This window comes from Sinocyclocheilus grahami, unplaced genomic scaffold, assembly GCF_001515645.1.
Source record: "Sinocyclocheilus grahami isolate Dianchi unplaced genomic scaffold, SAMN03320097.WGS_v1.1 scaffold556.1, whole genome shotgun sequence".
Taxonomy (NCBI): domain Eukaryota; kingdom Metazoa; phylum Chordata; class Actinopteri; order Cypriniformes; family Cyprinidae; genus Sinocyclocheilus; species Sinocyclocheilus grahami.
In genome coordinates this window covers 874,516-886,739 of record NW_015505735.1, presented here as the reverse complement: position 1 = coordinate 886,739, position 12,224 = coordinate 874,516, and the positions used below count along the sequence as shown (strand labels likewise).

General features: G+C 37.7%; 1 protein-coding gene across 2 annotated transcripts; it reads right to left on the bottom strand.

Moving 5' to 3' along the window:
* Positions 1-3,204: 3,204 nt before the first annotated feature.
* Positions 3,205-10,938, bottom strand: LOC107556146 (forkhead box C1-B). 2 transcript variants are annotated; one of them, XM_016239184.1, is made up of 2 exons: positions 10,914-10,938; positions 3,205-4,876 (listed from the first exon to the last, which is right to left on the bottom strand). In XM_016239184.1, exons 1-2 carry the CDS (start codon positions 10,935-10,937, stop codon positions 3,551-3,553), a joined length of 1,350 nt encoding a protein of 449 aa, XP_016094670.1. In that variant the 5' UTR covers position 10,938; the 3' UTR covers positions 3,205-3,550. The 2 variants fall into 2 exon arrangements, with proteins under 2 accessions (XP_016094670.1, XP_016094671.1); XM_016239185.1 differs by lacking the exon at positions 10,914-10,938 and adding an exon at positions 4,970-5,118.
* Between the last annotated feature and the right edge of the window lie 1,286 nt (positions 10,939-12,224).

Sequence of the window (12,224 nt, the reverse complement as noted above, 5' to 3'; positions counted from 1 at the left end):
CAACTGGTTTGCTCACTGCTTCCAAAAGTCGAGAAATTAAGTGTATTAGCGGTTTTAATAATAAAATATTATTTGTATAGACTTTTTTCAAATGTAATAATTAAATGTTAATAATTATTATTTAAAAAATTGATAGCAATGTGGAGAATTTTATGTAGTGTATTCTGTCGTTAATTGATCTTCTCTCATCATTTCTATAGAAAGATACCTTCAATCATGTATAATTGTTATATACTGTTAGGTATCATATATTACATTTATATTGCTATTTTTTTATATTTCAGTGAACTTGCTTAGTATTATAATTAGTCTCACCCTTTGTCCGGTATTATTTATTTGTTTCTTTATTATATTTTGGAATTATTTGCTTTATCAGAGCATTTGGATTTCATTGATAAGGAACTTTTACTCACACCCGTCTCACAATTTTACCCTTTGACATTTTTGTAACACGCTGTCAAGGTAAAAAACTCGTGTCTATTTTTCTTGTGTTTATTTTTCATCGTCAAGCAGATAATCCGTGATAATCCTCAACCTTTCTCGCAGTCCACGGCTTTATGCTTACATAAATTTGATTTGCAATTCCGTTTTGTCCGTGAGAAATTATATATATATATATTATTATTATTATTATTATTATTAATGTCTACGATTTAAACATTTAACATTTAAAGACAGTTGCCTTCGTGCTCTGCAACAATTTAGGAGTAGCCTATTGTCATGTGTTAACAAGGTTTTGGATTATTGTTAAATATTTATTTAACTTTTATAGATATACATATGTATGAAGTATTAATAACATTTTAATGTGTCATTAAAAGCAGCTAATATGTTGTATCATAACATTAAAAGATTTTTTTTTTCATTAAGAGCACAGCGCTTATTCACATGGCTGATGGACGTGTTTATTGCTTTATTTTTGTTTAGCTCAGATTGTGAGAAAAAAGAGGAATAAAACTAATGAAGTTAATTTATATACTGTAACTTAATTACTAACATTTAGCAAATATGTTTACTTCTAACAAAATTGTTCACATGAAATGTGATTTAGGCCGAGTTAAAGCAGGCCTATGGTTCTACGTTTGCTGTTTGCCCGATCAAACTTTTTTTTTTACTTTTACGTTAGTGTTGAATATAAATAGATTCTAAAAAGGTGTAGCTTATATTTCATTGTTTTTAGTTTATATATACCGTTTTAGTTTTATTATTATTATTTTTATTGTTGTTGTTTTTATAGTGCATATTTTTACACACTTATTATTATTATAAGGAACAATACAAACTGTTGAATTAGCCTACAATAATTTAGCAGCACCTCACAAAAACGCACTTAAACTCTATTGAAAATTAATTGGACAGATTGTCTTACATTCGTCTAATTTAAAGAGACCGCAAAATGTATCAGGAAATGGTCAAATATATCACACAGCATGCGCATCGATTTGAAATAAACAAACACACAAACACACTTCTCAGGCGTGTTATGAGATGTGCATGTGGTTAAAACGTGCCATGTTAATACCAGAAGGCTCTCTCTGCTGTATCATATTCCCCTCACGCGCAACTCAACCCTGAAACGCGCAGCTGATCACAACAAAGACACCTTTTCACTGGCACGAGCCCCTAACACTGCCTGCGCGCACCTGTAATGCATTTGCCACTTGAGCCCTTCTTTCAAAGTCGAATCGCCTCGAGCTGACCTTGCAACGATACTTACAGATACTTAACGCTGTAATGCTTATTCACAACTTGTTGTCTGTTTTTTTTCATCTCATCCTCAGTTTCTCCTCATTTGTTTCTCCTGATTTACACTTGAGGCCTATTCATTAACCGTATCATGTGAATCATGCACAAAATTCATTTAAATCACATCGCTTATATAATCACAAAACACCACATCACTTGGGGCCGGTTATATGCTAAATAAATACAAGCGCTGCATTGCAAGGCCCCACAGTTTCTGCTGCCGATGATTGCAAAAAGCTTTACACGTCGCTGTGCGCAGCTGCATATTTAAATATGGCTTAATATTTATCAGGACAACTAATCGAAATAAGACATCTATTTTATTTCAGTTACACTAAAATGTTAAATAGGGTATCTCCTTGTCTGTATCTCGAGTTACAACAATAGATTTTAGTAGATTGAGTTAAAACATTTCGATATATTACGTATAGCCTATTTGTTTTACATTTACTGAAAAGCAACGCAGAAATGAACAAAACACTGACTCACATACCAAGTAGAATGCTTTTGTTTGGAGGTTCTGGCTGAATTAATCGTTTGATTTCTCAAGCCCGTATTTTACATGGCTGGCTCAACATGTCTGGCCTACAGCAATTCTTTCATCTGCTGTCTATCTGCTTTTTAATCTATTATGTGTTTATAAATGAAAAAACTTCTAACAAAGACAATGGTTGTCTACATTCCGCAAGACTGCAAAAGTGCAGTTCGCTCCAGTGTGCCAACAGTCGGTTGTAACAGTATAAAAAGAGAACAGAGCTAAAACGCTCAACTAAACAGCCTGGCATAAATAAAACAAGACTGCAAGATATATCTCAGTAAAATTACATTTTTTACCATACTAAAACTAGAAACATAATTATACCTAATAAATATTTCTCGAAAGTATTAGCTGAGAAACGAATTATATAGGAACACATAAGACGTTTATATCAAGTTATAAAAATTACGAAAATTACTCTTGTAGGTGATTTAGGTGAACGGGGACAAAGTTCTGTCAAATAACGTGCTCGATTTTTTTTATTTATTTACTCTGACATTGTAGCCTATAACACTAATTGATTATTGAAATTGACAAGTCTTTATAATAGTTATTATTCAACCTTGTTTTGTTGTGCTTCAGTTTTTATAAATGCATTTTTAGGTTAAGAACAATTTAATGGTTCCTTGCACGCGTAAAAAATGGAACGTGGAAAAAAATAATAATTTCCAGATGTTTTTAAACCTTTGACCCCTATCCCCACCCCCTGTCCAAGGAATGCCTTATTAAAAGCCAAATATAGGAGGAAAATAAGAAAACTGGCAAATATTTGCTAACTAGCCATGTTTAAAAAACGTTTTAAAAAATATGCCTTGCTTTTTGTGGCCGCTAATCAATAACAAGCTCTGACAGTCATTTAAGTAAATAATGAATTCAACAGGCATTACAAATCGATAAATCACTCGAGAGTTTAACTCCAACAAGACGACAATTTATTAAACAAACAGTAACTTTAGATATTTTCAAAAAAGTATAAGAAAAAAAATGTAACTCAGTCGTACACTCGTTACCTTTCTATACTGAATTGATTATAAATACTTAAGACATTTCCTAGCAAAGTTGGTCCACCTGCTCTTATATGAAATAAATTAACACATTTTCTTTGAATCTATCTTGATGAACGAATAGGGAGAGAATGTTTATGTGCAGCGGAATTATCCTACTTACCAACATAATTCACTGACCTAAAAGCTTCCTTAAATTACAAACACATGGCAAATAATACAAATATATATTAAACAATTTTGAAATTCATGAAATGTTTGGTCAGAACTTGCAGTCGTATACAAAAGCTCCGGATGCCCGGTAGAGTGGCTGACTGGACGGGAAAGCCATTTGACAGCTATTGCTTCCGGTAACCGGTGAGCTGTTCAGAGCTATCCGCTGCGTCTCGAACATCTCGCGCACCGCGTGAAAGTTCTGCTGCTGGCCGGGATAGCTCGCGCTCAGGTGTCCCAGCTCTCCGGACTGACTGAGGTACCAGGGTGCGAGTCGGTTCTGCTGCAAATGCTGGCTCTCCTGGCTCGAGCCCTGGTGGGGGTGTGAGATAGAAGAGGCGCTTGTTGTGTTTGTGTATTCCGGTAAAGTGTCATCGCCGTGGCCGCGGTCCCCCGTGTACAGGCTCGTCGCTTGCATGTTGCAGTGATAAGTAGCGGGCTGGCCGCAGGGTGGACTGTAATGGGCGGGCTGCGGGGATGGCGAGTAGGTCAGAGACACCGAGCCTGGCAGAGCGGCTCGAGAGGCCGGCAGCTCTGCCGCGTGCTGCGGGGACCCTCGAAGTCCTGTCATGATTGTATCCATACTAAAGGCCTGTTGTGGCGTTTGCGACTGAGGACTCCCGCTACACGCACTCCCACCGCTCCTGTCTGGACTCTCCGTTTTAGGCACGGTGCTGAGGGGTGGAGTGCTGTCATGCGGGGGCGTGCAGGCCCCGTTCTCGGTCTTTATATCCCGGAGCTTCACTGGCTGCTGGGCGTCTTGCTCGCACGCTTGTCCCTGGTTGTCTTTGCCCTGCCGGTCCTGCTCCTCTCTCTCCCTCAGCACGTTCTTCTTCTTGAAGCGGCGCCTCCGTCGCAAGAAGCTGCCGTTTTCAAACATGTTATATGAGTCCGGGTCTAGAGTCCAGTAGCTACCCTTACCTGGCTTCTTATCATCTCTTGGCACCTTGACAAAGCACTCATTGAGCGACAAATTATGCCGTATGCTGTTCTGCCAGCCTTGCTTATTGTCCCGGTAAAATGGAAAGCGCTCCATGATAAACTGGTAGATCCCATTCAGTGTGATCTTCTTGTCGGCTGAGTTCTGGATGGCCATGGTGATGAGCGCGATGTAGCTATACGGAGGTTTCACCATGTCCTTGGGCTGCTGTGCAGGGGCGTACGGCCCATATGCGCGGGCCATGCCACCGGGGTACTGCTCGTGCGCTGCGTGAGAGTACATGCTCATAGGCGCAGGCATACCGGAATATCCACCTCCGGCCGCGGCTCGATAAAAGCCTTGATCCCCGGTGATATAAGGCACTACGCCTAGAGGGCTTTGGCTAGACACGGGGTAGCGCGCCTGCATCGTACCCCTCTCTCCAAAGCTCTCCTGCTGCGGTCGAACAGAGAAAAAGAAGGTTAAAAATAGGCAGACGTCTTAATTCACTTCGCGAAGAAAATTCATTCCAAAGTTCGTCACTTCCACCTTTTCCTTCAGTATCTTGTCTCAAAACTTTCATCCAAAATTTCTTCCCAAGCGGATTTTCAGGGCTTCGCTGTGCAGGCGAATGAGAAGCAAATGTCTTACGCGGAGAAGTCAGTGAATAGGGCAAACATGTGAACTTCCCGCATCCGTCACTTCACAGGGACTTTTTCACCGAATTACCAATTCTGCCTTTTGGCTGAGCTCAGCGCTCCTCCCTGAACTCCTCTCACGACCAATAAGCGCTCGAGAGCTGTTTGTAGAAAGACTGTACCCGAAGACTTTTCCCTGTGGGTATAGGCATAGTCTACCCTTGCGTTAAGGATAAGAAAGACGCAAACATATGGAAAGAGTAGAAATGTTGACAGAAAACGAGAAAATTCACACGTCCTCAGGGTAGGCTACTTATAAGACGTGAAAGAAATAGAATCTGCTTTAGGTTGTAAAATGACATATTTTGTATAAAAGTACATGGCCAATATTAAAAACAGAAGGTAAAACAGATTTATAATATGTGTTAAGATGTCTCGTGTTTTTACAGAGTTGCAGCCTGTCTGTCGAACAAGAATGGCTCATTCAAGTGTCAGGATTCATTTCAATCATTTCATTTGGCACTAATAGATGCGCTGGAGGGGTGAAGTAAAGCGGCGTTTGTTTTTCAGAAACAAATGTACTGCTTAGGAGCAAAGCAAAATCTGTTCTGGCCAAAAGGTGTAAATGAAGCAATGTGTCCTTTTTAGTGCTAGATGGACGGAAAGCCACCCAAATTGTGCTTTACACTTATTCTTTGTTGGTGCGTGTCAGTGCGTTTACACTTCAGTGCTGCTTTAATGTGTTAAAACATGTCGTGCAGTTAATAATAGCTTTAGGTTTCCGTGGAGAGTCGCTTATGACATTTTTCTTCCCCATGACAATGAAAATGAAGCTACTAGATACAAAATAGCCTAACTTTAATGACAAGGTAACGGGCAAATTAATATATTTGTTGACCGTGACTGTTTAACACTTTTGGGTTGTAAAGTAGCCTAGCCTAATTAATATTAAATTTGTTTTGTGCATTTGCACATAAAAATAAAATAGAGAAAACATAAAAGAAATAGAAACAAAAAGGGGAAAAAACTAAGTAAATTAGTTATTCTCTTTGGCAAAAAAGAGAAAATTATTAGGCTAAATCAAATATATTATAAAAAAAGTCATTAAATGAAAAACTAAAACATCATTATCAATTCATTATTACCAATGACAACAATAACATCTTTATATAGAAATGAAACACCATGATAAATAATTAATATGGCATGTTTCATGAAACAACAATTGTAATATACAAAGATATGCATTTTATTTATTTAGTTTTTTCTGTCGGGTGTTTGTTTGACTTTTTATGATAGACTGCGTACATTGTAGTTAATTGACAGTTATTAACATAATATTAACATATATCGCTACATCACTTTAGCAAATTAGATAAAAAAGGATAAATGTCACAAGGCATTATTCACTTAGCCTTTATCTTTAAAAAATGGCTAAATCAAATAACTGCATTGACCAAGTGTTTTATGATACATACTGCTAAAGGAATAAACGTAAATGTAAATTCACGTTGGAAAACTATTAATTATTTGTTTTGAATTAAAATCCTTGTTATTATGGTTAGGCTACTCGGTTAAAATTAAAAATAGGTTACAATCTCCTGGCTTGTATTTTTCACTTGGACGTATTCTTCCTTTATTCATGCCAATTTAAACCCCGAGGAATTAGGCCAGTTGAGCACGGTGCAATGAGGAGCACTAAGCAAAATGAGGAGCGCGTCTGATGTAGTTTGGTCAAATTCACCTGCTTAAGTGTGTGCGTCTGTGTTTCATCGCCCCCGTGTGGCCATTTTATTCAAGCACCCATTTTGGGTAATTCGTCTCCTAATAACAGCCATTTAGTAGCTATATAGGCTACATAGTAGCCTAGTTGACACGCAACTTGCCTTTTTTTAAAGTCAAGATTTTAAGTTAAAATGAATATATGAATAGCACCTGAAACTGTTTTCACTATTTCTTTTAAGTTTTCCACCATTTTTAATCAGTTTTTTTTCCTTTATAGGTTACCTTTACTGGTTCATGTAACCTTTTTTATACCAACATTTAGGGATGTAACGATTCACTCAACTCACGATTTGACTCGATTCACGATTTTGATTTCACGATCCGATTCACGTTTTTTTTAACAAAATGAGATTTAAGACAAATTATAAATTAAATGGACAAAATACTGTACATTTCTTTGTGAAATTGAAATATAACACTATAATAATATACTAATATTGCACTTGTAAATTATTGCTCTTTTGTTGGTTTTGATTGCTTCTATTGTCCTCATTTGTTAGTCGCTTTGGATAAAAGCGTTTGCTAAATAACAAAATTTAAATATCATGTAAATGTAAATAACAAAACTAAATTGAAATTTTAAAACAAGCCCCAAATCAAATAAATAAGTAACACAAATAAAATTAATCCCTTCGTATAAACAAACTAAGGCTTTGTCTGTGCTTTTTCCATTTAAAATAGAGGCAACCACTGCATTTTTATCATGATCCAAACAAAGATGCTGCATACATGCAACATGAGCAGTTTTTAATCTAAATTACATTGTATAATTTCGAAATTTGAAGTAAAAACAGAATGGTTTGACTTCAGTTTTGTGAAACTATGCATAAAAAATATCTGCATGAAACCGAAACAGCAGACGAGCTGAATGAGACTCAGATTCACTCTCTGCCAGCAGGTGGCGCTTAAAGCGTTTCCTGGTTTCCGCTGTAAACAAAGCAGTGCTGCAGTTATGAACTTTAATATGCATTATACAGAAGCAAAAGGAAAATAAAAAATACCATCAAAACTTTTCGAAAGACAGTAAGTTCCCCTCAGACATGCATTCATATAAACTCCTACCCCTAATTTAATCGCGATTTGTTTAGCATCTCAACCGATTTGAATCGTCACATATTTAAATCGATTTTCAACCGGCTCGCGGTTAGTAGTTACATCCCTACCGGCTATGATTTAACTTAAATGTATAAATGTGTTCCTGAGCGTTTGAAGAATAGTAGCATGGGACGCTGCACTGGTGCACAGATGTCAGACTGCACGCGAACAGGCAAGACCACACACTAACTTCTTCAAACAATGCGGTTAACTACAGCGAATGGGATGCAATCAGCTAATGCACTCAAAGGAATGTTCCATCGCCAGCTGCATAGAAGTAGCATTATTCATGAGCATGAGGTGTATGAAGCCCCTCATGAGCTGATGTCACAGCTGTCGTCCGCATTCTTTGTAAAGTCTGCTTAACTTTGCCCAAAGTACAGTCTATGGTTTAAACTAGAGTTTGAAGTCAGATTGAACTTCCAGGAAAGATGCTGTAACCGACTTTTATGGAATGATATATAGAAAATAATCCTACTCCCTGAATATCAGATACGAAGCCTAGGCCTATATCTGTGACAGTCAGATTGTGTGTTTAGCCAATCAGAAAGCATTTGATTCGTTTGCTGTCTGTCAGTCATTTTGGCTGTCCAGATATATGGGAAGGCGGAAGCTGCGACAGGACCTAGAAAATAATGAGTGTGAACCAAGAGAAAATGCTTAAAAACAGATGTCGCGCTTGCTTTGCTTTTGCTTGGCAGGTAAAGATACCATTGCTAGAAAAAGGGTGTGTGTTTCCGTTTGGCGGAAGTTCTCAAACGGCGAACATCCCACCTTTAATGGTGTAATACTTAATAGGCTGTGAGGTAAATATTGTTTATTTTTGTTTCTTCACTTGCTTGTGTGTGTGTGATACATACTAGAGTGGAGTTCATTGTTGAGCCAGTCAAGAGATCACACATCAGTAATAATAAAATCATGTAAGTTTATGTAAGTTATGTAAGTTTCATTCACACTATCTCAAAACTATCCCAAGCCTTGATATTGTGACCCACTCATTAAAGGAACACTCCACTATTTTTGAAAATAGGCTCATTTTCCAACTCCCCTAAGAGTTAAACAGTTGAGTTTTTCCGTTTACGCAATGATATTACGCAGCGCCTGAAAATAGTCCCCAGCACGCTCCATGTGCACGCAGGTGGTCATGTTGATGGAAGTTAGCCTATTTTTAGGTGCTTAGTAATATCATTGCGCCTGCTGCAACATGGTACGGCAGCAAAGTTCCTTGATTATTACGCCGGAATGATAGTATAGTTCCTAGCCATATCGGCCTAGAAAATAGCAACTTTTAATTTTCCGTCGGTCTTAGTACACGATGTAACTACAGAAGAGTCAAGTTTTAAATAGGAAAAATATAGAAAATCTTTGGTCATTTTTTAGCGAGATGCTAACGGTCTAATCAGATTCAATGATCTATGCTAAGCTGCAGCTAAAAGTGCTACCACCAGACCCGGAGATCTGCTGAATGGATTCGAAAACGGTAAAAAAAAAAAATCTTTAGTTTAACTCTAGGGTAGTTGGAAAATGAGCCTATTTTCAAAAATAGTGGAGTGTTCCTTTAAGAGTTCATTGCTAAGTCATGACAACTGTGTTTGCCAGCCTTTTAAGATACTTATCAGATATGAAATATAAATAACAGAATTTATTTTGTTTTATTTACAAGCAAAAAAAAAAAACTAACAAGAGAACAACGCTTTCTGCTTTGGCCACTGGGGGGTCCCCTTGCACCACTTTTATTAGTGAAGGCAAGATAAGTAGGCTACAAAAAGCACACACTGAATAAAGGGGAAAGGCTTTTCTTGGCTCTCACGATTACGTTAGAACTATTATGAAATGTTAAAATTGAAAATGTATAGATAACTTAATTAAATTGCCGATTTTTTTAGTCTAAACTCATATTTGGCTTTGGTAACAATTATGGTATAATATATGGTAACAACTGTTTTGGAAACTGGTAATGGTAATTAATACATTTCTGACTGGTTTGGTAACTAGTTAAGGTAAATACATTGCTGGTTTGCCATCATTTTAGCTTTTTTTCTGCTCATCACCACAAAATCTTGTATGAGGTCTATGAACAAATTATACAATCCTTAGAGCTAAAACACATGCCGGACTCATAATGCTTCAAATCATCTCTTTAAATGGAAGTCATTCTGCTCTTGAATCAATCGTTTTAGTGGTCCAGTGAAAAACATCCCACATTATGGTTTCTTTTCATCAACATTTTATCTTGTGCATTAGATAAAATGCTCTGCATACATTGTCATATTATCTTACGTGGGCATCTCAGAATATCTAATAAAATATTTAAGTTTTAGTTAATTGTTTATAATTTTAGAAATGCAAATCTGTAGAAATGCTAGTAGGCCTACACCAAGAAAAAGCACTGAAAGCTGATTCCTTGGACTTAAGTTTCGCTTGTATCGTAACAGTGCAAGACTTGTCATTTACAATGACATACTTTAAATGTGTCTTTGTTTAATTCAATCAGCAATGAACTCTTTGCTCTGTACAAAAACACATTTGGTGCACAGTTTTCATGGCATGTAGGAAAAGAGCAGGGCGGTGCACAGACATTTTGAGGGGCAGTGGCCGAAATCACTGGGGGCAAAAATGTAAAATTAAGTGGATATTTGAATTAAATGTTTGGTCAATATTAAACAAGGATTTGATCGCCCTATAAGTGTAACAACAGCAGTTATCGGGCCTTTGGTGCCCTTTGCAGGCATTCGTAATAATGTAAATTGTTTATTTTGTATTACATTATGTAGGCCTATTTTAACAGTGTTATTCAATGAAACCATATTTAAACCATATATTGCCTCATTGTTTTATATAATACATTTTAAGTCATGGAAACTAGAATATTAAGTCAGATGTGTTGTTGCTGGTGGTGAAATTATTACAGACATTAAAACACGTTACTAACGTCAACAGTCAAAAAAGTTTCACAGGATTATGAACGTAGTTACCTGAAAGTGATGCATGGGCTTCATCTCGGGCTTTTTTCTTTTTCTTTTCTCTGCGCTGATGTCTTTTCCCTGATATAGCCTAGTTGTCCATTAATTATGATGACCATTTGTATTCAGCCGCAAACATGAGTTTAGAGCGAGCGCAGATGCGGGAATGGCGCGTCACGTGTGCTAATAGGCCTACTGCCTACTGCGTTCATCATAACATGCATTTTTTTATCATTATAAATTATATATAATTTATATGTTCATGTTTACAATTGTATTTATGTATATGTATATGTTAAAATTAATATAGAACGAAAGTGGGGTTTTTTTTGTTTTTTTTTTAGCAACTGGGATGGTGCCCCCCTGGTTGGTGCCCTACGTATAGGGAGCGGCGGTACTGGCTATGTATATATGAAGAGCTCAGTAGATTACTTGAAAATTGTTGAACAGACTGTGCTCCGTGTTTTGTGTGTGTTTTGCTCCCCATGTGTTTCTATGCCCATATGTGGTCCTTCCCGTGCCTGTCCTTATCATTTGTTCCAGGTGTTCCCCTTTAGTTCTATTGATCCCAGGTGTGTCTCGTCATCCCCTCGTCATGTCATGTGTAAAGTGTTCCCTGTTCTTAGTTCGGCGTCTGGTATTGTTTATGTCAACCTCCTCTGCGATGTGTGTTTTCCTGGTTCCCTTGATGTTAATAAAGTCTCCTTGTTGATGTCCTCCATGTCTCCTCGCTCTGCGCTCCCTCACATAGCGAACGTGACAGAATACCGGACCAAAACAGTAAGCGACGCCCCTTCTCCCGTTTTCGTTTTAAAAGTCTTTTGTTTTCCTGTTCGTTTCTCCCCGCAAACATGGAGGAACGAGCTATGTTCATTGTTCATCGCCACGACCCGTTCACCTAAGCGCAGGGGCGTGTCTACGTGGTGGCCAGGGGTGGCACCGGCCCCCCCTGAAATTTGGCTGGCCACCCCAGATGTCTTGCGATAGGTTTGTTTTAAAAAAAATATATTCCATTTGTTGACATTAACAAATAAATAAATAAAATAAATAATTTTAAAATAACATAAGAAATAGAACGCTTCCTTTGAAAAAATGAATTGTTTTATTTGTTTACCTGCATATCATGTGACCATTAACCAAGATCAGAGAACCATGAACATGCAAATGTGATACTTAACCCTTTGACACATACGATCACACCGGTGTGATCAGTCTTGGCTGGTCCCTGGAGCGTACGATCACGCCGGTGTGATCGGTCTTGGCTGGTCCCTGGAGCGGTGTATCGCACCGGTGTGATCGGTCTTGGCTGGTCCCTGGAGCGTA

Excerpts from the sequence above, each read along its gene's own strand:
- LOC107556146 (XM_016239184.1), bottom strand. The coding sequence starts at position 10,937 with ATGAAGCCCATGCATCACTTTCAG. Across the intron at positions 4,877-10,913 it reads AGCCCATGCATCACTTTCAG|CAGGAGAGCTTTGGAGAGAG; the intron begins GTAACTACGTTC and ends GTTCGACCGCAG.